Here is a 24,025-nt window from a genome sequence, read left to right on the forward strand (position 1 = left end):
TTTAAACTTTGTAAATGTTATTGAGAGCAGCATATCTCTTATCCATATGCAGATGCTCATTTTTCTGTGATAAGAGTCTAATTTGAACACATCAGGACAGATTGGCATTTTCCATACCACAAAAACGGCTTTGTTAATTGCAGACCATATTTAGTATGACCTTATAATAAAGTACCACTGTAAGTGTCATGCTTTGTCTTCAATGTGCATGCTGGAACTGGGTTCATCTGTGCTAGACAACTGCATTTCATAAAGAGTTTTTTTTCTTGATAGGCAATTAGCAGTAATTAGGAAAATTCACCTCAATAAGATGTCAACATGAGATTATTTTAAAGAGTTGAATGTCAGTGACTTAAAAAGAAAGTTCTCTGACATAGGTATGGCATGTGAAACATGAAATGTTAATTTAACTTTTCTGCTTATTATTCATGCACAATATTATTTTGTCATTCAGACACTACACTGACAGAGTGTAAGTGTTAAAATAGTGCTGCTAGAATAAAAAGAGGATTAATCTACCATTGGCCAATTAGCCAAAGGGTACTTAATGGTCTCTAAAGGCTACTGAAGTCTAACTACTAGCAAAAGCATTGGTAAAAAGTCCTCTACATTACCTTCATTTGCTTGACATTTTGTGAAACATGCTGTAGGCTTTTAATAACAGCATTTGTCAGAAAATGGTTTATAAGTGAGTGATGTAGTAACTGAGTAGATTTTTTATAAGATATTTTGTTACATAGATAATTTCATCTTTGCTCAAGATCTTTTTCTTACTGGTTTTTAGTTTTTAGTTTTTATTGATGTTTTCAAGTATCAAAGTAAAACTCATGTTTTAAATTTAAACTCTGTTAGTAAACTTGAAAAAATATTTATCAGAACAGTTATTCTTTTTAGCTACTTATATGGAAAATATGTGTGGTCTAGAAATTAATGTAATTGTCTTGATATCATATAATCATTGGTTTATGTGATGGTGGGCTTAACCTTACATGTGGGCAATATACAGAATTTTATTTCTTTCAGCTTTATTCCCTATAGAAGTATAATATTCCAAATAAAAGAATATTGACTCTATTTACCTTAAGGAGAAATATTATGATTGTTTTTTAGGATGTTCTTGCTTGTAAAATTTACATAGATATTGTTAAACAGAATTTCCTCTCCAGTCTTTTACATCAATTTTGTAACAAAATTTGTTATAATAAAAATAAAATTTAAAAATTTTTTACCTCTACTTAATTATGAACTAGAATAATCAGATTATGAGAATATAAAGGAATTTATTTCTTTATTCAATATTAAATGTGTCTTATATCAGTCTTAAGCAGAATTTAAGATTGGAGGTTTTCTGCCAACAAAGAAAAGCGAAGGCCCTGATGGATTCATTGCTGAAATCTACAAGAAATTTAGAGAAGACATAACACCACTACTTCTCAAACTCTTAAATGAAATTTAAAGGGAAGCAATACTCCCAAATTCATTCCTGGAAGCAAGTATTACACTGGTAACGAAAGAAGGACCCATCCAAGAAAGACAGCTAGAGGCCAGTCTCCCTAAGGAACATAGTTGGAAAAATCCTCAATAAGATAATTGGAAACAGAATGGAGCAAATTTTTAAGATTATACACTGTAACCAAGTAGGATTCATCCCAGGGATGCAGGGATGGTTCAACATATGTAAATCAATAAATGTAATACACCATAGCAACAGAGCCAAGGACAAAAATCATATGATCATCTCAATGATGCAGAAAATACTTTCGACAAAGTCCAGCACCCATTCTTGATAAAAACTCTACAGAAAATTGGAATAGAAAGTCTTTATCCCAAACTGTGATAAAAGCCATCTATGAAAAACCAACAGCCAGTTTCGTACTAAGTGGACAAAAACTGAAAGCTTTCACTCTAAAATCAGAACAAGATAAGGATGTCCACTGTCACCGCTGTTGCTATTATTCAACATAGTCCTGGAAACATTACCCAGAGCAATTAGACAAGAGAAAGAAAGGAAAAAGCAGAGGAAAGGAAGAAGTGAAATTATCATTACTTGCAGATGACGGATACTCTACATAGAAGACCCAGAAACTCCACTAAAAAACTTCTAGATTTAATAAGCAAATTCATGACCTTCTATACATGACTAATAAACTCACTGAGAGAGAAATTATGGAAACAATACCCTTCAAAATAGCATCCAAAAAGAAAAAAGAAATATCTAGAAATCAAGCTAATTAAGGATATAAAAGACCTCTATATTGAAAACTACAGTATTCTAAAAAAACAGATTGAAGTGAATATCAGAAAATGGAAAGATATCCCTTGGCCTCTTGGGTAGGAAGAACCCAATATAGTGAAAATGACCATACTTCCAAAACTATTACAAAGATTTAATGCAATTCTGATCAAAATTCCAACAACATATCTCACAGAATTAGAGAAAACAATACTAAAATTCATTTGGAGCCAGAGGAAACCTGGAATAACAAAAGCAATTCTGGGTAACAAAAGCAAGGCAGAGGCACCACATTCCCTAACTTGAAATTATACTACAAAGCTACTGTGGTAAAGAAAGCGAGACTGCCTTCAGTATACTCACCTATGTCTGCCTTTTGGTTTGTAAAGCTGGAAAGCGGGTAACTGTAGATCTAAGCTAGGGCGTTTGATGCTGTTTCTAGATTCTCGGATATGTGTAGCGCAACACATTAGGGGCACACGTAGAAGGGAGTGGGCTCTACTCAGCGTTTACCAGACAGGAATTGGCGGCAGCAGTTCCTGTAGCTTCCCACTGTATTTGTTCAAACCCTTACTGTAACTTAGTGTGAACTATTTCTAGATTGTGGATTAACAGCTGTTTTTAAGGCAAGGCCTATCAGCTTTTTATCATTGAGCACACAGATTTAATGCAATATCTACCACATGGTTGATATAACATGTCCACATGGTTAATGCAATATCTACCACAAACGACACAGGTTCTGAAACCGGATACTTCCTAATCAGATTATCTAGAAAATGTCAAGTGAGAGCCTAGAATAAAAGTGATTTTAAATGATGTCCCACATAAGAGAACAAGAAAGCGTAAGCCAAGGGAGACTTTTAATCTTGTTCGTAGCACTCAGAAATTATTGTGTAGAGCAGCAATAATTCTGGTCATAGTCTTTTTGCTTGCCAATTAAACTAAATGCAGATCTGGTTGAGTAAATTTATATTTCTAGCATAGAAAATGTAACAGCTTGTGAACAATTGAAATAAAGTGAAGAAGGCAGAATTAATTTGGAGTGAGAATATTATGTAAACACCACAGAGTCTGAGTCACGTGGTTGAGGTGGAGCAGAGGGAGGAAGAAGCTGAAGACAGGGACTGACTTTTGAACCTTACGACTAGGACTATACTTTTGTGCTGCATAACAAAGTACCAAAAGCTGTAAGCCAATGAAAGTGTGCACTTTCATTAACTTACGATTTCCGTGGATTGGGGGTCTGGCGCAGCTTACCCAGTCCTCTGCTCAGAGTATCAACATTGAGTGTGTCAGTAAGGCCCTCCTTCCTATAACTTAGGCTTCTCTTCCAAACTCTTGTTTCTTGAAAAATTTAGTTCCTTGTCATTTTAGAACTGAGATCCTTCTTTTCTTGCTGGCTGCCAGCCAGGGACAATTTTCAACTTGTTGAAGCCTCCTTTAGGTCTTTGCCTTATGGCTTCTTTCATAATGCTAACATGGAAGCCCTTGCTTCTTCAAGGCTGGAAGAGAATCAGTCTCTGGCTCTCTGGCTGTCTGACTGTCCGGCTGTCTGATTGTCTGACTGTCTGACTGTCTGATTCTCTGGCTCTCTCAGAAGGCACCAGGCAGCCTTTGAAAGGACTCATCTGATTAAAACCAACCAGGATGATCTTAAGTCAAAGTCACTAGATTAAACATCCTAATTGTGTTCATAGAGTCACTTTTTATGTAACATAATTGTCGTGATGGCTCATCTTAATCACAAGCTCGCCTCAACTTGTTCACAGGTCCCACCAGGGACATATTATACCAGAACATGTATTATTGAGCATCATACCAGTATTGTATCTACTCCAGGACTCAGTACTGAAGAATAAGTTCCTAGCCAGGCACAGTGGTGCACACCTATAATCCCAGCACTCTGACTGCCTAGGGGCAAGAAGATCACAAGTTCGAACTCAGCCTATGAAACTTAGCAAAACTCTGTCTCAAAATTTAAAAAATAAATTCTAAGAGCTTCTAAAGTTTTTAAAGTAGATACATGTGAAGGCCTGTGTTTTGTCCCAAGTAACACACACACACACACACACACACACACACACGCACACATTCTGTATATTTAGTCTTGTTTCTCCTTACAATTGCTTGCCGTTCTTTCCTTTTCAAACTTGTGCTTCTTCAGTGTTATATTTAAACTTAAAAATTTTAACTGATACATGAAAACAAAATTGTGCATGTATTTAGAGTACCATGTAATGTTTCAATACATATATACATTATTTAATGTTTTAAATCAAATTAAACATATCTACTCAGGTATTTATCATATATTTCTTTTAGCTTTTAAAAATAGATAGCACATTATTGTTATCTATAGTCACCATACTGTGCAGTTACTTGCCACAACTTCTTAGCTCTTACTTAACTACAGCTAGTACCCACTGATCAACCTATCCCCATCCTTTGGTCCCTCGCCTCTCCCAGGTTTCTGGTGCCCACCATTCTATTCTCAACCTCTATGAGATGAACTGTGTAATATTCCACATGTAGGTGAGATAATGCAGTACTTGTCTTTTTCTCTTAGCTTACTTTACCTAAGGCTCCATTTAAGACTCACATTCTAGCCCAGTATTCTGTGTAAATAACTAAGTAGAAAGTAGTTTCTAGTTTTAAATGTTTATAAATGTTCTCTTTTGTAATCTTGGGTTAGAAACAATTGAATATACATAAAGCAAAGCAAATCTCAGCACTAATTCTCACTGAGTTCAACTTTTAAATTGAAATAGACTTTTAGAAGACTATGGAAGGACTGCTGAGTTAGGACTATGAAGTCAGAAAGCTCATAGGTCAGTGTGTGGGTAGCCTGGTAAGGACCCTGAATTTATTGTAATCAACAGAGTAGCTATGCTTTAAGGCAAACAAAAGTTTCTGTTATGACCATAGGATTATCATATTCCTATATTAAACAAAATATTTTATCATGTTTGTCAGCTTGTAAGACATGTATCAGACTCTATAATTTACCACAAAATAATAAAACTACACATAATATTGCACATAAAAATCTACCAAGTACTGTCACAAATATTTTAAAAATTCTGTGCTCAAAATTGCTTTTGTTAGGTAGGCAAGCATCATCTGTTTTTAAAAGGGGAAACAGTCACATACTTACACAAGGTCACTCAAATGGTAATCCATAGATTCAGGGAATTAGAGTTTTAGATTCTGTGCTTACTATTTTTCTTTTAAATGTAATGTAACTTAAATATCTGAAATGTTTAGAGATAGAAAAATAATAATAGAAAAATAGGAACCATGCTCCTGAATGAAAAAGAAAAATATTAACAATTTTAAGAGTAATATTAATTTATTGGTAGCTTTTACAGAACAATTTTTATCAAACAAAAGCAGCCCAAACCAAGTGTGAACAAATGAAAATTATACTTCTTGTGTCATGTACAGCATCTCTGAGATAAGAAATAGAATTCTCGCTCTGGGTTCAATTCCTAGTAAGAAAGACAGAAGCAGGGAGGAAGGGAGAAAAAGAAAGAGGCAGGAAGAGAAAGGGGGAAGAAAGAAAGGAAAAGAGGAGGGAGGGAAGGAAGGAAGAAAGGAAAGAGTGAGGGAAAGAATTAAAGAACAAATGAAAGAAGAAATAAAAAAATTTAAACTGAGAAAAGTTATTAATGGAGCCTAAGCTATTAGTTCAGCAATCCAAGGAATAAGCAAAATATTTCAGACTGATGCAATAAATTATGTACATATTCCCCTATAGGTACTCTGCAGCATTGCTGTACATATATATATATATAATATGATTATATTAGAAATGTTTTGAAGATTATAGATTTGAGTGTTTAATCAAAATATTATATATATTTTCAAAAATTCAAGTTATTTGTAGTTTCAGTGTTTCTTCATTTATATTTTTATATTATTACATTGAAGTTGAAATTTATATATGCATGCTTTTAGAAAAGTATATTTATTGGCTTGGTCTTTCCTCAGTAAAGATACATTTATAGTTTTAGCATCTGCCAGTACAGATAAAACTGACAGAAATATAGTGACATACATGTACAACAAGCGAGAGAAGCTACTTGGAGCTATTCATAAGCAAAAGAAGAGCCTCATCAAATTTTATTCTCCTGTGTTGCTGAGGATTCTACCAATAATTATAGGTATGAGTTATGTCTTACAAAACAAATTTCACAAAGTCTAATATAGACCCAGAACATTAACATCAAAAGTGAGATATGCACTGATACATGCTTCCAAGCAAAAGCTTAACTAATACTATATTATTAATAAAATGCACTTTAACTTATATAGTAATAAATTCATAGGTTGTGACTAAAAACTGCAATTGATGTGTGTCCTGATAACACCATATGTGCTACAAATAGATTTCAATCCTTTGTTTTGGTTCTTATATGTAAGGCAATTGTTTTCATAAACTGTACTATAATAAGCATACTGGTGGACAGAAATAGCATCCACTCTCAAGGATTTGAATTAACCAGCGTTTATGGATAAAGAACATGCATACTTCCAGCTGAGCTAAGAGAATGGAGAAACTATTTTTTGGAAAAAAAGAGAAGCAAAGAAAAAAGAAGGCTTGGTGAAGAAGGAAATACTAAGTTGCCCTTTTAAAGATGAAAGATAGTTGGGCATGGTGGCACACACCTGTAGTCCTGGGACTCCGGAGGCTGAGGCAGGAAGATTGCTGTGAGTGCAAGGCCAGCCTGAACTACAAGGTTGACCCTGTCTCAAAAAAAATGATAAAAAAGATAAAAAAAAATAATAAAAAAAGATGAGAGATGCTTCAGATTGAGGAGATGTGATGTGTAGAGTCATTGATGGCAAAATGGCAGGCGGATTTGGAGACTGGCAAACAAGTTTGACTTTAGGTGATGCTGACTGAAACAATTTGAATCTAAAATGCTCGAAAACTTTAATACCTACAGACACTGGAGCTTTATTGTTGGGTTGAAGCACCACTGAAGGGCTTTGAGCAGGGGAATTACAGGTCAGTGCTGGTTGGGGAAGCTGTATGAAAAGTGGTATGGAGGTAAGGAGGGCGTGGGGGAGGATGGCTTTTGCAACAGTGCTCGTGAGGGGGTGGGGGAGCGTACAAGAGAGCGGCAGGGCGGAATGCGAAGCATTACTTGGTTTATAGATGAGAGATCTATAAACAGACAGAAAAACAAATAGGGAGGAAGTCGAGTTCAAACTTGGACGATAGCCAGGAAGAGTTTCATATTTAGGGAAATTATGAGTTCATTTTAAAATATTAGCTCTTTGGTATACTTTGGACAGTTCATGAGTAAATGTTTTCTAAAGTCTTTAAAGCTATACTTCTAGATCATAAAGTAAAATATAGTCAGAGGAATAGCTTTCTTCATCAAAATATACTCATTTCAGATATGCTCTAGTTTTTAATTCTTGGGCTGAAATACTTACATTTAACAATTTGCATATAAAGAAACATTTGTGTTTTTATTGAGAGAGTTTCTAGAAGTTATGTTTAAACATAGTGTTAATACCTAAATAGTATGTCTCCTGTTTATATTACTGTATACTTCAGGTACATCTTTTGCTGTATGTAATAGTAATTCATAACGAATTTTTTTTTTCCTTCTGAGAGATTTAAGTGTCATTTTGTCTAATGGTTCTTTATGTTAGACTACCATATTACCCACTTAAGGTGCTCTGAATTGTTACACTGTTGCAGTTTGGTGACATTCTGCTGACTACAGATGCAAGATCACAGCTCACATTAAGATGGCTTCTTTTACACTCCTTCATGAAAGCATTAGTAGAATGTCATTTAGCAAAATATGTATATTATTAAAAATTCAAAAAACCACCCCCCCAAAAAAAAAATAATTTCAAATGTTAGGAATTTCAGGCAGTTTTACCTACACATTATAAATAAGACTTGTTAACTATCAGTCAAGTACATAAAGTTGAGCAAGGTTTTTTGCATGCGATTTATTTGAACTAAATCCCTAACAAGCCTCATCTGCTAATTGGACTTAACATTTATGTTGCTAAATGAGAAGTATTTTGGCTGCTGTATACGGTAGTAAGACCTACCCAGTGGAATAAACAACTAACATCTGTTATCTTGTCCTGCTCCAGCTTGGCTTTTACCAAGTTAAGTGCGTCAGACCTGAAGTCAGAGATATCAAATCTGTGAATCTCTGGCACACTCACATATATGTGAAGGGGAAGAAATAGTTCATTGTGTGTAAAGACCAACCAACCTAAGGATGCTGAGTACAGTTGGTTAATTTTGTTTGAACTCTACAAGCCCTATAGAACAAAAGCTAGTAGAGGATAGAATTTTTAAATTTTTTATGACTAATTTTGTAATTAATTCTCATCCTTGTTATTTTCTTACCTATAGAATCTTATGCTGACAATTGTTAGATTAACTGTAGTTAGTCTTACATTTACTTTCTTTTTTTTTTTAAGAAGCTGAATTTGGATTTGGCCGGGCTTCAGAAAGAAAATGAAGATCTACTAAAGAAATTGGACTCCTCATCTAAAATCACAAGTTTGGCAGAAGAAGTTGCCAGGGTAGCAACTCCACATATACCAGTTACATCACTGGGCTCCTCAAGGAACATGGATTTAGAAATGAAGCAATTACAGTGTAAACTAAAGGTGATTATAAAGTTTATTAAGCATGAAAACATACATTAAAATACTGCAGCCTCAAAGACATGTTTATATCAACTCTAATTTATTCTAATAAAGGTAAATTGGTATAAATAATCTAAAAATTAGTACTACTTTGATGTCATTATTTAATTTTAACCTGGTAGACTCTTATCTGGTAATTCATAGTACTATTCTGAAAAAAAAAAAATGACCAGACACAATGAAGTCTTGATTTAGGAGCTAATGGTAATTGGCCATTGTCTTCTGCTCCAGCGCTCAACTCCTCTCTGTTCTTCACACCTCCTCAACTTCATAGAGCCCTTTCGATCCTGACGTGTCAACATCAGTAGGACTCCTCTCCTCCACGCACTTGCTGACCTTTTTATTTTGTCGTTAGTTGGGGATGGGGAAGGAGAGGGTAAATGAGTGGAGGAAGGGGAAGCAGAAATCAAAGATAGATTGGTTTAATAGATTTCAGCAAGTTAATCCGAGAGTACGGTGAAAATACAGTGTTCCTTTTGTTGATAAGGAATTCCATCAAAGTCCACGTGGAACAGCCAATAACTTAAAAGTGAGGCTCACTTTACTGTAAATAGGGTTATCTTATAAGAAACAGAATTCGTGAGTTTTAATTGGAAAGTTCATTTTCATACTCCTTAAAGCAAACTTGTTCAGTTTTCATATATTTGATTATTTTCTTCAGTTGAGGGATTGATAGCTGGAAGAATAAAGGCAGTGGATATAGGAACATAATTAATTGGTATCACCAGAAAGGAAAGTTGATTGTAAATGTGCAGAGAACATTGAAATGGAATAATTATGACTGTTAAAAGTGTATTGGAGTTTTGAATTATCAAATAGACTATTAGTTTTTTTCAGCCCAAAATATTTTTTAGTGTGGGATTATTAATACAGTAAGATATAATAAAATCTAAAATAAATGAGTGTATTATTGCTTAAAAATATTTTGCTTTGTTAATAATAGTTATAAAACTGGCATTGAGATGCTTCTTCAGCATCATATAATAATTTTTACATGTAAACCTTGCCTTAGCATTTTATAAGTCTGAACCCTTATATTAATACTAGAGATGGTAGAAGAGTAATTGTGCAAGTGTTAGGGTGTGCATCCTCTCTTGAATATGTTCTTCTCTCAGAGAATGTGCATAAAATATACAGATTGATCATTTTAGTGTTTAGATTTCATGGAAATGAAGGTAAAGTCATTAAAACATTCTTTGATCTTACCTAATCTTATCTACTGCACAGATTGCAGTTCTATTCTGTGATTCTAAGTCTTTATGATCCCAATAAAAAATATTCACATACATTAAAACAGTGTTTGATCCAGAATTATCTGATTTCTAAAATGTTTAAATTGTTAGTAGCTGTAAGTTGATTTATATTTTAGTTACTGGACTTCACTGCTGTAAATGGACTAGCAGAAATTTAATCTTTCTAAAATGATCTAACAGGTTTGGCTAATAATAGATGCGTATGAGTATTGTAAGTGTGTGTGTTGTAACATCTTCAGGTGCACGTTTTTACCCATGTACAGTATGTGTATCTCTCTTGTTCTGGACAAGTGAGGGCCAGAAAGGGGAGACGAAAGAGTAAGGCAGTTTAGTTCCATTTACGTATCTAACCTGGTCTCTGGGAACACTGACCAGGCCACGCAGAGACTAAAAGGGTAAATATTTATTTTTATCTTGTTTCATATTTTAATATAGAAATTTCCTGAAAGAAATTTAAGTACATAATGCTCTGCTACTAAAAATTTGTTTCAGCGTTGTATTAGTTTCCTTGGTCTGCTATTACAAGATACCAGACAGGATGGTTTAAAAACAAAAACATTTATTTTCTAATAATTCTGGAAGCTGAAAGTCTAAAATCAAAGTGTCCACTGTTGTTTTGTTTCCCCCTGAGGCCTCTTGACTGCTGGTTGGCTGTCTTGTCACTGCATCTTCAGTGTTTCCTCTGTGTATTTCATGTCCTAATTTCTTCTTCTTACAAAGTCACCAGTCCTAAGGTATTAGAGTCTACCCTAAAACGTTGGTTTCCCTTAATTATTATTTACAGGCCCTGCTTCCAAATGTCGTCACATTCTGAGTACTGGGGATTGGGAGAAGGTGGTAACATATGTATATTTTAAGGCAACACAATTCAGCCTGTAAGAGATATCAGACTGCTAACACAGTGATTATCTAAGAAATAACTTATTTTTTTTAACTGATTTAATGCTCCAGTGAGAAAGTTGGTTAGATTTAAATCTATTAAAGATCCACATACACCTTTTCATTTTATACAATGAATATAAGTCTTTCCTATGTAATTTCTTGCATGCACTTTTTAGATGTCCCAGGTTCACTCAGTAACATTAAAGTGCTCATGTGCATTTTCTGTCTCTTCTTGTTTACCCAAATTAAATGTTTCCTCCAGGTATCCACCTTTTTATAGATAGATAATACAATATTAGAGGTTATAGTAATTCCTTCCATTGAATGATACATACATCACTTTTTAGCTTTTTACACAACCTAGGTTAAATAATACTTCAGTTTGTGTTGTGGGTTTTTTTTACTTCCTGCCTCTTAAAGAGGATATTATACATATTATATTCTCTTCCATTTTGCCAGTAAATTAGTAATAGTGAAAAGTAATTTTTAAACCATTTTTCCTATAATCTATTGTTAGGCTGATTGGAAGTGTTTTACAAATATTAATTGCCATCTCAACCCTGTAAAGTAGGTTCTTTTATTACCTCTATTTTACAGTTGTGAAACAGAAGAAGTAAATTAATTGTCCAGGGTTACACAGCTGCTATTAAGTGGTAGAGCTGAGAGTAGAATTTAAGCCAGTCTGGCTTCAGAGTGTATGTTTTATCATAACACTATGCAAACTTTAAAAAATATTCAGTAACATTACTATAAGAAAGCTGACATGGATGGATACTTAGCACTGTGACATTTTTGATACATGTATTTTACACCAGGTTTTAAGTGATGCTAGTAGGGAATGGAACAGTAATAAAACAATGGGTTTGATCATTTTTGTGGCCAATAACTTCTTGTGGGACCAATTTAAGGAAATATCTTAACCACTCTGAAGGTCTAAAGCAGGGGTGCCTTTGTACCCATCTCATAAGAACTTTATTTTCAGTTTTTGAATTTGTATTAGCACATATTTGCAGTACATAATCATTTCATTCCTCCTGGGAGGTTGGTGCGGAACATGTCACATCTTCATCCCTCCCCTCCCGTTTCCCCCTTCCTTTCATCTCTTGGTTCTCTTCACTTTCACAAAAGATCTATTTCCTACTGTCTTTTATTTTGCTCTTTATTCATACTTTGGGTTACACAGCTTTTGGGAGTCTCTTGTAGGAGAAACCATGCAATATTTAAGCTTGTATATCTCATTTATTTCACTTAACAGTATGGTCTCAAAATATATCCATTTCCCTACAAATGACTCCAGTGTACTCTTTGTTCTGGCCGAGTAGTACTACATCATGTATAAGTGCCACTTTTTTTTATCCATTCATCTGTTGGTGGACCACATAGGTCACTTCCAAGGTTTACTTAGTATGAATTGTTCTGCTATAAACATGGCTACGTATGTGTAACTGTTGCGGGAAGAACTTTTGAGGATCAAATAAAATAGTTATCAGCTTTAAAGATTATGGCAAAAGTACTGGCAAGTTATCATATTTTTACTTACTAAAATTCAGTAATCCTTCAATTATCCAACAGTCAGATGTACAGCATTCAGCTTCATAAAATACAATCTTAAATCTAAAAACAGAAAAAAACAGATATCTTAAATTCCACTGAAGATATTTTAAGACCTTTTTTACTGTTTTAAATAAAATTTAAAATTTATTTTATCAGCACAAAACGCCTTAAATCATTTATTTGTGTATATATTAAGGGGTAGGATGATTGCTTTTAGGCAAGACTATTGACCGAAGCAAAAAATTACATCCAACAAATTGATGAAGAAGAAAAGAAAATATGAAAATCTTAAAGAAAACAAAATTAGAAAACCTTAGTAGTCTGAGTCCATTTAGAGTAGGAATAAGTAGATAACTTACAGCACAGTAGTCCCTGAAGGTATCACTATGCAAGAGTACAGTGATAATATATAGTAATATAGTTAATTAATATAGTGATATTTATAATATTATGTTAATATATCACTTAGCATAATTGAGGATGCTCATATTTATAACTGAATTAACCCAAATTCAAATGTAGGAGTAGTTCTAATAGAAAGTTTATTCTATTTTAGAAAGATCACCGATATAACTACAAATATTTTAGACCCGTTATATTTTATTCTATTTATATTAATTTAATACTTTTAAAACTTAATAAATGTATTAACATGAGTATATAAACAATATCCTAAAAGCTAAAATGCCAAAAAGATGAAGTGATATCTCAGATTACATGTTTCACTGGAACCTGAGTCAAATTTGAAAGATGTCTTAATACTGTGGTTACCTCTCGTTCCTAGGTTGCATAGACAGTAAATACCACAAAACTCTTCTGCTTTGAAAAATCTAGAAATTATATATAACTACTTGAATAGTAGGTGGCATTATAGGCAAAGAAGTGTTTAATATTCATGGGATTCTCTATGAGCTGTTTATTCTCTAGCAAACTATCCTAAAACATTGTGGTTTAAAACTACATTAGATTATTTTTTCTTGCAATTCAGTTGGCTGGACAGGTCTTTTGCTAATCTCTTCTGGATTTTGTGATACGTCTAGACTTTTCTAAACCTAAGATTTATGTACCTGGCTGGATGTCCAGGGTATCCCCACTCACAGGTCTGGCAGTTGCTCTGCTGTCAGCTGGATGTCCTGGTTTTACTTCATGTAGTCTTTCAGCTGTCTCTTTGCAAGGTGATCCCATGGCAGTGTCCAGGAGGGCCAAGATGAAAGCTGTATTGCTTCCAGCCACGGGATTTGAAAGTTGGAAACTGTCGTTTCTGCCACATTCTTTTGGTCAAAGCAAGTCACGAGGAAGACTAGATTCAAAGGGAGGAGCATCAAATTATTTGTGACAACGTTTAGTGTATTAAAGGTTGCTGGAAAAACCAACATTCACTTTATGTGGTTTTATTGAGCCATTACATTATTAATTACTCAAACACATTTATATTTTACTAGAATAATTCATGTTTCCCATAAATATACTCTTTGCAATTATTATATAATTATGTTTCTCTGTGGCCTGGCATGATACATAAAAATTTTAGTATTACCTATGTTATTTCTATTGGAAAAATATAAAGCATTCAAAAATATAAAATGTTTAGTTATTCAGCATAATTAGAAATTTATTACTCTTCTTGAGAATGACATGTACCCTATTTTTGTTCCAGATTGAAAAGTACATTGAACTTTATGCCTGTTTTTTATCTAGAATGCAACTAATGAACTCACTAAACAGACATCAAATGTGAAGTCTCTGAAACTTGAACTCCTAGCAAAAGAAGAACACATGAAGGAAACACATGAAAAGTATGTTTTTCATATTTCTATCTATTGTATTTGGTGCCACCTAGTGGTGATCAGATCTAGGGAGTGTTGCACTTAAGAAACTACCACAGAACTCTAACAGTGTAATTCTACTTTCTGAGTTAGAGTCTAAAGCTCCGTAAGATGAACGTTTAAGGAATACTAATGGTATAGTGTGATTAATTGCAAACTGCTTACTATTTGTATTAGGGTAATATTTAACGGCAGAATTCCCTTATTAAACCTTTCAAATAAATATAAATTAATGACTGAAGTCTGAACAAAAAACTTTAAACTTTGAGTCATTTGAAAAAATATAGAGAGATTAATATAACATTGGGTTTAATACCTAAGCTTATAAAGCTAAAATGGAAAAGGGAAATTTTTTTCTGTTTAAAATAACTGGAGGTACTTTTGTGATTATTAGAAAGGGATTGTAAATGCTCTGTTCCTTGAAACCAAAATGATGTTTTTCTATATCTTTTACAAATATGATATAGTTTATAGGTGATAGCATGTTTGATAGAATTCCAGTCATCATTAAATTTAAGATGCATATCTTATATATACATATACCTGTATACCACATTATAAGTAAACATGTAAAAGTGATATTAGTAAGTAAAGTTATTAGACAAAAAGATGGTTAAATTTTTAACTGAGAATATCTTGAAGTAAAGGGCATGTCTTACTTATTATTTAACGGTGAGGAGTGTAGAGAGACACTGAATCCTGGCTCCTCTGTCTGCTGGCTCTGTGATTCAGATTACTTTTATTAATTTATGAGGTTTTAGGAGGAATGAATGAATTAAAACATGTAAATATGTATAATACTAACTTGCATATAACCACTCTGTTAAAGCCGTAATAGTGATAGCAGTAGTAGCAGCAACAGTAATAATAGGTGTCACTGCACCTACCGTTTATTTTATCCTTCATGTTTTAACAACTTTTGCTAAAGTAATATGTGAAGTCAGTGTCAAATGATAGTAAATTAGAAGATAGCATCCCTAGTTTCTTTGCATATTACAAGATTTTACATTTGTTTACAAAAGTATAAGGTTGTTTCTTAACATTTTAAGGCTTTTATCTCTAAATATTACTTCAATTTTTTAAGTAATGCAAACAGGTAATTTAAATATGATAAAGTTTTCTTAAATTTAATATATCTCAATTAATCTTATAGTGCATATATGTGATATAATAACCAAATCACAACCTGATTGTGGATTTTATTTAAATTATAATACATAATTTAGATATTATAGATAATAAATAATAGATAATAAATAGTATTTTATTTAAATTATAATTAAATATCATAATTGTATAATAGTTAGTCAATGTCATTTTACTAATTTATACTTTTATTAATAGCACATAGCATTTTAAACCTACCAGTAGGAATAATATTGGTTAGTATGAAAGATACGACCACTGTTAGAAGTATTTTCTATTTTCTTAATAAAATATCTTTTGTGCCTTTCAAGGATTTCTCGAATGGAGAGGGATATCACTATGAAAAGACATTTGATAGAGGACTTGAAATTTCGTCAGAAAATAAATTCAGAAAGTAATGAGAGTTTTAATCAGATGTTAGAAAGTCTTGAAAAAAAGGTAACAACTTTTAACTAAAAATATCATTTTTCACTGTATTTACTTTCTTATCTCAAATATTCAGTATGAATAATCTTATAGAAAATACTCAGTGGACATGCATTCATTTTTACAGAATTGTGTAATTTGCTCTGAAAGTACATTTTTTTTTCCACTTTTTGAGACAGGGTCTCACTGTGCAGTTCAGGTTGGCCTTGACTTACTTTGTAGCCCAGGCTGGCCTTGAACTCACAATTCTCCTGCCTCAACCTCCCGAGTGCTGGGATTACAGATGTGTGCCACCATGCTCTGAAAGTATATTTTTTGTTTTAAAATTCAGAACTCCAAAATCTCATCCATTTGGTTTCTATTTGTAACTGTCCTGTGAGAAGGTAAGTTTAAGTTTAAAAACTTTTCCTATTTTTGAGATATATGGTTACATTTTGTTTAGTGTTTTTAAAGTATAATTGATAAGGACCTACTTGTTTGTATTTCAGAATGAAAAAGTGATGACTAACTATCACAAGTTCTTTAGAAATCATACTTTTTCTATACACTTAATTCATAGTACATGGGAAAAGAGTGTTAGTTTTTAGTTGTAAAATGTGTTTCACTAAAATGGAAAGTCTTTGTTTAAAGAAACAAAAAAGTACTATTTGTGTAACTCATAAAGGGGCTTGTGCTTAGGCATTCCCGTTAAATGTTATTGCTGCTCCGTAGAGAACACCTCCCCCACATTCTTTGTTAAAGTTGAAAATGTCAATGTCTGTTAGCTCAAATGGATTTACGGAGGGAAAATTTAACATGAGCATGACATATGCATATGGACTTTCAGTTTCTCCTTCGTGCAACTATGTAAGCTGTAATTACTTCCTGTGGGCTTTTCAATTTATCTTTATCTTTTAAATTTTGATAATTCTTTGAATTTAAATAATCATTTCAAATATAGTTTTAGAATCTTTATGTAAGTAATCATATGTGTTTAATGCCGTTAAACTGAAAAAAATATTTCTTCTGTTATTCTTTGAAATATGTAATATATTATTATTGGTTGCACTTTTACATGTAGTCATACATTCTTGTGTAATTTTGGTTTTTGTTACTGACTTAAGGATTGTTAGTTTCACTCCTATAATAATTGAATTTGATACAATTTATGAGCAATAAATGGAATTAGACTCATTCAGTTTCTGATAAAACAGTAGAATTCCTTACGAATAAAAATTACCTTTATACTTTCAATGTAGGTAAAGACATTAACTGAAGAATGTTCTAATAAAAAAGTATTAATTGATTCACTAAAGCAAAGACTTAGTGTTGCTGTAAAAGAGAAGTCACAGTATGAACAGATGTATCAGAAAACTAAAGAGGAGTTAGAAAAAAAGGTACGTATGTAGGCCTTCTTAATTTAGAAATGGAATATAATGTTGTCTCATTCATTATTAATGTCACTTTTCTCTCCACAAGATACTATTAACTACTTAGAAACTTCAAATAACTGCAAATACAGTTATCTGAACAATCTGTATCCTGCAACTAATAAGAATTTGTTTAACATTAACAGTTCTGTATTACTGAAAGTAAAAATAATCATTAATTTTGTCCAATAAAAATAAATAAATATAGAATATAATGAGACCCTCTCCTTATCTGATAGGTATAACTAACTGTTCTAAATCTTTTTATGTAATACTGTTTTTTATCTTCTGAAGGATTTCAAGCTTAGTCTTCTGGTATCAAGAGTAAATGAGACTGAATCTGTAATTGCAGAAATTGAAACAGCAGCATCTAAGCAGCTTCAAGGATTAGCACTGCAAAGTGAACAGGTTCTAGAAGGTGCACAGAAGAAATTGCTATTATCTAATGAGAAAGTGGAAGAGTTCACCATATTTGTGAAGGTTTGAATTATTTGTGGTTTACTACTTTAAAATTATTTCACAGTAGGCAGTCGTGTACTTCAGATGATTTGAATAATACTGTGATGTTTCTTTCTGCTTTCTATCTCACAAGCTTTTTCTGCTATCCTTCATGTCAGATCGAAATATTCTCAATAACATTTATTTTTATGAATTTAAATTTTTCTGCTCTATTGGTTATTAATTTAAATTTTTCTGCTCTATTGTTAATATTTCTTAATGTCAACTTAGTAATGAAATTGTGGTAATTGAGTATCCAAGATAGATTTGAGATGAAAGAAGTAATTTCCACTCTACCCTATCCTCACTTTGAAAGATCACCCAAGCAAGAACAACAGAAACTTACTCCATGTGTAGTGAAGCTGGTAGCCACCAGAAGTTCAGTACACAAACTATCAGGATACGGAAGGGGTACAGAAATGGCAAATGACCTAGGAGGACAAAGGGAAGACAACCTAAGTGCCTGGAGAAAAATGATGACAGGTTGAATCATCTAGAACTTAACCAAAAAAGTGGAAAATTCCGGAAAAACAGAGCAATCAGTTGTACAGGGAACCACCAAAACTGTAAATGGTGGCGTATAGGTAGGTACTGGGTTAAAACAGGCAGTTTATTTGAAAGTTGTAATGTGGAACTTTTAGACGTCTGGTCTTTGCTTTGGTCCCATACAATCAGCAGTACAGTATTTCTCCCTGAGCCTTCTGGAGAAACGCAGCAGAGATTCTAGATTGAGAGGTCTCATGGGCTCTGGGGTCTGTCACTCTTCTAGCCCTTGTAATCTGTGAATTGTTTACAGATCTCTTTGGTGTCATTTCTTCTTCCTTGTGGTACAGTTAGTAACCAAATCTATTGCCACTAGACAGACGACGAGTTCCCCAGTAGGAGGAGCATTCACCATCGTGCATTGTGAACAAAAGGCACACAGTAGCAATCACTAAGTAATCAAGTTGAACTTTTCATTAAAGTGTGAAATTGTAATGGTAGTTCATTTGCCTTTAAAAATGACTGAAACGATTGCAGTGGGAAATTAAAGTCTTTCTCCTCTTTTTGTCAAATCACAGTCTTCTTTTTTTTAAAACCTTTGTTGAATTGAGCTTCTTGTCCTGTTCTTTCCTTTACGATGGCATGCATTATTAAAAAGTCATGTCATAGTAGTAAATATATATTAACATATGCAAAGTATTTTCAATTTATGGAATCTTTATAAAATGAAAATTTAAATGTCCTACAAAGTAAAATTGCATCAACACTTGCTGTCTTCTTTCTCAAATATCCCCATCATCTTTTAATCACTTAGACTTTCCTATACAATGTATATTAAGTTAAAGGTATATTATTTTACATCTATTTACATGTTAGTATTCTCAAAGCAGTTTTCCTTTCAGTTTCTTTCTCTAGAGTTGGTAGCGGGGCAACTTTTGAGTCCCGAGTAGAGAATGAATACTGCTCAACATATAGTACAACACCTTTAAATCTCCTGAGGTATTGGTATTATTTATTAGTAGTAATGTATCTGTGCTTATATATGATATAAGTTGGCAAAAACTGTCTTTTTCCTATATTGACATCCTTTTCATTCCGCTAAAAATAGGAACCTACAACATTGTGTGCCACTGTTAATAGTACTCCAAGGAAATCGCTTAATTTGTTTCTTTGGAAATCATAGATACATTGGGAGTTTTCTCATTTTAAAATATCAGCAAAATAAATGAAATAAGATACTTTCATTTATTTACATTTCATTTCATTTATTATTTATTTATTAACAGATACTTATCTGTTTTAATGAAGGTTCCAATTGGTGTAAAGTGATACCAGTGATGCTTGCCAGAGGGACCCAACTGATCACAAAGCACTAAATTAGTAAATGTGGTTTACCTTGTCCTGATTTATAATGTCATTTCTATCCAAGGGCTTGTTAAATAGTCTTACTGTTGAGCTTGTGATGAACGTTCTCTTTGAATATTGGCACTATTTTACTAGTTAAGTGGAAACATTTTTATTATACTTTCACAAATCTTTGTTTTTCTATTTTCTGTTCAAAATAGCATAGAGTTTTGTTTGTTGTATTTTTAGCCATAATTTATACTATGAAATATAATGATAAGGTTTATTCAAAATATTATTTAGTTTTTTTCTGAAATATTTTATGACTATGGCATTTTGAAAGAAGATAATTGAAAACCAGAAGTTTTCATAATAGATAAATAACTTTCATGACTGCATATGATTATTATACATTTGATGAAGTGTCCTTACCTTCAGTTATGATATAATTATCCATACAAAGTTGATTAGCAAAAATCATCTTTTAAAAAACAAAAATTTTGGGCTAGGGGTTTAGCTCAGTGGCACAGCACCTGCCAGGCGAGTGCAAGGTCCTGAGTTCTATTCCCAGTACCAAAAAACAAAAACAAAAATTTTTACATCCAGCAATGATATTTAACAATGAAGTGAATGTACAAACTCTAATTATTTTTAAAGGATGACATAATGGTACTCTGTTTTGTTTACCAAAAATGGTGTAGAGTGTAGGTAAATTTAATAGATGAGTTTAGGATTGCTCTGGTTTCATGGTTTTTAATTGGAATAACACTGAAAAATTATATAATAGGGAAAGATAACAGATTTGGATAAACCATGTTTAGAACTTTTTCAGGAATGTTGCAAACCTTGTTTCAATTTGATATTTAGATTACCTGCTGATTCTATTATATTTAAATACAATACATAATACTGGACACCAAACCCATTGAATCAAAAGCTGCATTGAGTAGAACCCAATAATGGCTGTTTTATAAGTAAATACATGATTATTATGTATAAACAGTTTTAGAAGCACTGCCTTAAATTCTTTTTAAGATGGGTCTGATAAAATATATATCAACTTGGCATTTAATTGCACCCTTTGCAACTCATGACTTGTAGTGATAATTGAACATTTGGTTTTCTTAATTGTGTAGTAGGACCAAAGTGTAGTTGATAATTGGCACCACTTCTGCTGTTTAATCCATTTTTCTAATCAAGGGTCACCACTAAGTTAATGTCAAACCCAGAAATATTGGAAAGTGCTGGAGAGTTGAGTCTTAGGAACTGGCTAATCAGAATCTTTTCTTCACAGGTGACCCTAAGCCTAGGCAAAAGTGCTTGGGAGCCACCATCTGATTCAGAATACCATTCCAAATCTTTCTGTATGAACTGGATTAGATTTAAGCTTCTACCTTATTAAGATTTAAGACCTTCCGTAACTGAGTACTACCACACCTGGAGTCTAATCTCATATGACCAGTGCATAATATATGAAAAATGCTGTCTCGGCTGTTGCTACCATTGTGAATAATAGTAGCAGTAGTAGAACAATGGTTCATAGCTATCTCTTAAACATTTTATGTACCTCGTAAATCAGCACATAACTATAACATTTTATATTTTTGTTTCGAGTAGATTATACACAATTGAAGACAAGAATATTGTCATTTATTTTCCTCATAGTACTTGTTCCTGATAGGGCTCATTAAATTCCTGAGGAATTGATCTTATATCTGCTTCAAGAATTGTAGTACAGGGGCTGGGGATTTAGCTCAGCGGCAAAAGCGCCTGACTGGCAAGCGCAAGGTCGTGAGTTCGGTTCCCGGTACCGGAGAAAAACCAAAAAAAAAAAAAAAAAAGAATTGTAGTACATGCATAATCACTGCTCATGTTGAAAACTCTTTCAAAGCAATGACTATGCCCATTCTGTAATGAACGTGGTTAGGGGGCTGTACATAGTTGCTGCATGGAGCAAGATAATCATCAAGGACACGTTCTATAAAAAACTTACTAGAGTATATGGTTCACAAAAATAATAAATATTAGTAGTAGTATTAATAGTACAAATATTTGTTCTGACCCTGCATGGAATCTATGTTCTCTTTAGTCTTTTCTTTATTCATAGGATACAGCCTGGGTAAGTAAATTTAAAAGAATAGAAATTACCCCATGCGTAATATCAGACCACTGAGCAAAGAAAATAGAAATCAGTGACAAAAGAAATTTTGGAAAAGACTAAAGCTCCTGTTAAATTGACAGTACACTCCTAAACAATCAAGTAACGACAGAAGAAATCAAAAAAGAAATGTTAAAATTTCTGGAATCTAATGACAATGACAGTACAACTTGCTGAATCCTCTGAGACACTATGAAAGCAGTTCTAGGAGGAAAATTCATCATAATCAATGCTCACATTATAAAAAAAAGAGCAATCTCAAATATACAACCTTAGGAGAAATCTTAAAATACTTGAGAAACAAGAATAAACCAGCCTCAAACATAAAATTAAGAGAAATTGTAAAGATGAGAGTGGAAATAAATGAAATTGAGACTAAAAAGAGTAAAAAATAATTTAAAAACTTGTTCTTTGCAATAATAAAGTATCTATGCTCCTAGCCAGACTTACCAAGAAAAAACAAGAAAGATTCACATCAATGTAATTAGAAATGAAAAAGGTAAAATCACACCAGACACCTTGGAAATCCAGAAGATTGTTTGCAAAATTGTATTCCAACAAATTAGCAAATTGTGAATAAATGGACAGATTGTTAGATACATACAAATGATCAAAACTAAGCCAGGAAGGCATAAATATGTGTAACAACTCTATAAAAAGTAATGAAATTGACACAGTAATAAACAGTCTACCAACTAAAAAAAGCCCATGACTTGATGGATTCACTGCTGAATTCTAGAAAAACCTTTAAGGATATTATATTGCCAATACTCAAGTTCTTCAAAGAAATTGAACAGGATGGAGTACTCCCAAACTCATTTATGGAAGCTAGTATCATGCTGATCCTAAAACCAAATAAGGGTCCAACTAAAAAGGAATAGTGTAGGCCAGTCTCCTTAATGAACATAAATGCAAAACTCCCCAACCAGATATTAGCAAATAGAATGTAGTGCATTATCAAAAAGATCATGCAGCGTGATCAAGGAGGCTTCATGCCAGAGATGCAAGGATGGTTCAAGATACATAAGTCAGTGAACGTAACACATCACATAAACAGAAGTAAGGTAAAAATGATACAATCTTCTTTAGTAAGAGTATTTTTGGAGCATTAGAATTTTATTTTTACATATACAATTATTAATAGTTTAACACTGATCTAATCTCTTAAATATGGTTTTAAACAGTCCTGTGATGCAGTTCAACATTTTATATGATTTTTATAGGAGTAAAAAGGAAATTATAGCTGTATTCAAAATTCCTAATAAAAATTCATTACCTTAAGTGGGTAGGCTTTAGACCATGTAAATTATATCTCAGTGCCACCGTTTAAAAAGCTGTTGAAACACACGTGCCCTTGTGTGCTCCCTGTCACTTGCCATGTGATGCCCTGCACCACTTTGCAACTCTGCCAGAAAGGCCGTTACCTCGTGCAGCCCTGTTACCTTGAACTTCCAGCACCATGAGGAAAAAACTCTTCACAATTAAAACAAAAAAATATATTGTGTCTTCAAGAAACCATGATGGAGTGGTGACTCCAGAGTATCTGAGTAGCCAATTGTCACCTTCCTGACAGTCTAATCTTCCTCAGAAGTCTATTCTAAGTAATCCATAATAATGCAAAGATACTCAAAATGATGTGCAGTAGAAAGGGTCATTGATAAAGAGTGGAAAACTAGATCTAATACAATGGATATGAGATGGCTTACTGCCCATTTCCTGAACAGTGCTGGCTTTTGTAATAAGTTATAATAATGGAAGTATGGCAGCTGTAAGTAGAGATGTGCTACCAGGAAAATACTAGTTTTAAAATGTCTTCAGGTGTTGGGACAATTCCTAAGTATTGGAAAGGACAGAAAGGACTATTTTTTCTTGATAAAAATTGAGTTTGCAAAGAAAATGCAAGTCATGAATGTTTATATGCCTGACAATATGTTAAATAAAATTCAATGGAAATACAAAAAGATATTGATGATTCCATCCATATATTTACTGTCTTGTAGTATTAGTCTATACTACACTCATATCAATAATTCACAGAGACAAAATGTGTATAAAACTACTTTCTTTTGAAATGCATCTGGAAGAGTCACAGGAAAAACTTATATCTTAAACCACAG

The 24,025-nt window shown here is 33.0% G+C and overlaps 1 protein-coding gene across 7 annotated transcripts in view; it reads left to right on the forward strand.

Annotated features, from left to right (window-relative positions):
- Positions 1-24,025, forward strand: part of Cntln (centlein, centrosomal protein) — a gene marked incomplete at its 5' end in the record, with an annotated part of 307,086 nt that overhangs the window by 253,800 nt on the left and 29,261 nt on the right. For 4 of the 7 annotated variants that reach the window (XM_013516378.1, XM_013516379.1, XM_013516380.1 and 1 more), the window contains 5 exon segments: positions 8,699-8,890; positions 14,317-14,414; positions 15,902-16,028; positions 17,255-17,392; positions 17,720-17,905. In XM_013516378.1, the coding sequence (XP_013371832.1) occupies positions 8,699-8,890; positions 14,317-14,414; positions 15,902-16,028; positions 17,255-17,392; positions 17,720-17,905 (741 nt within the window). 7 annotated transcript variants of the gene reach the window in all.

This window comes from Chinchilla lanigera, unplaced genomic scaffold (assembly GCF_000276665.1).
Source record: "Chinchilla lanigera isolate Chin_1 unplaced genomic scaffold, ChiLan1.0 scaffold00033, whole genome shotgun sequence".
In the NCBI taxonomy this organism is placed as follows: Eukaryota; Metazoa; Chordata; class Mammalia; order Rodentia; family Chinchillidae; genus Chinchilla; species Chinchilla lanigera.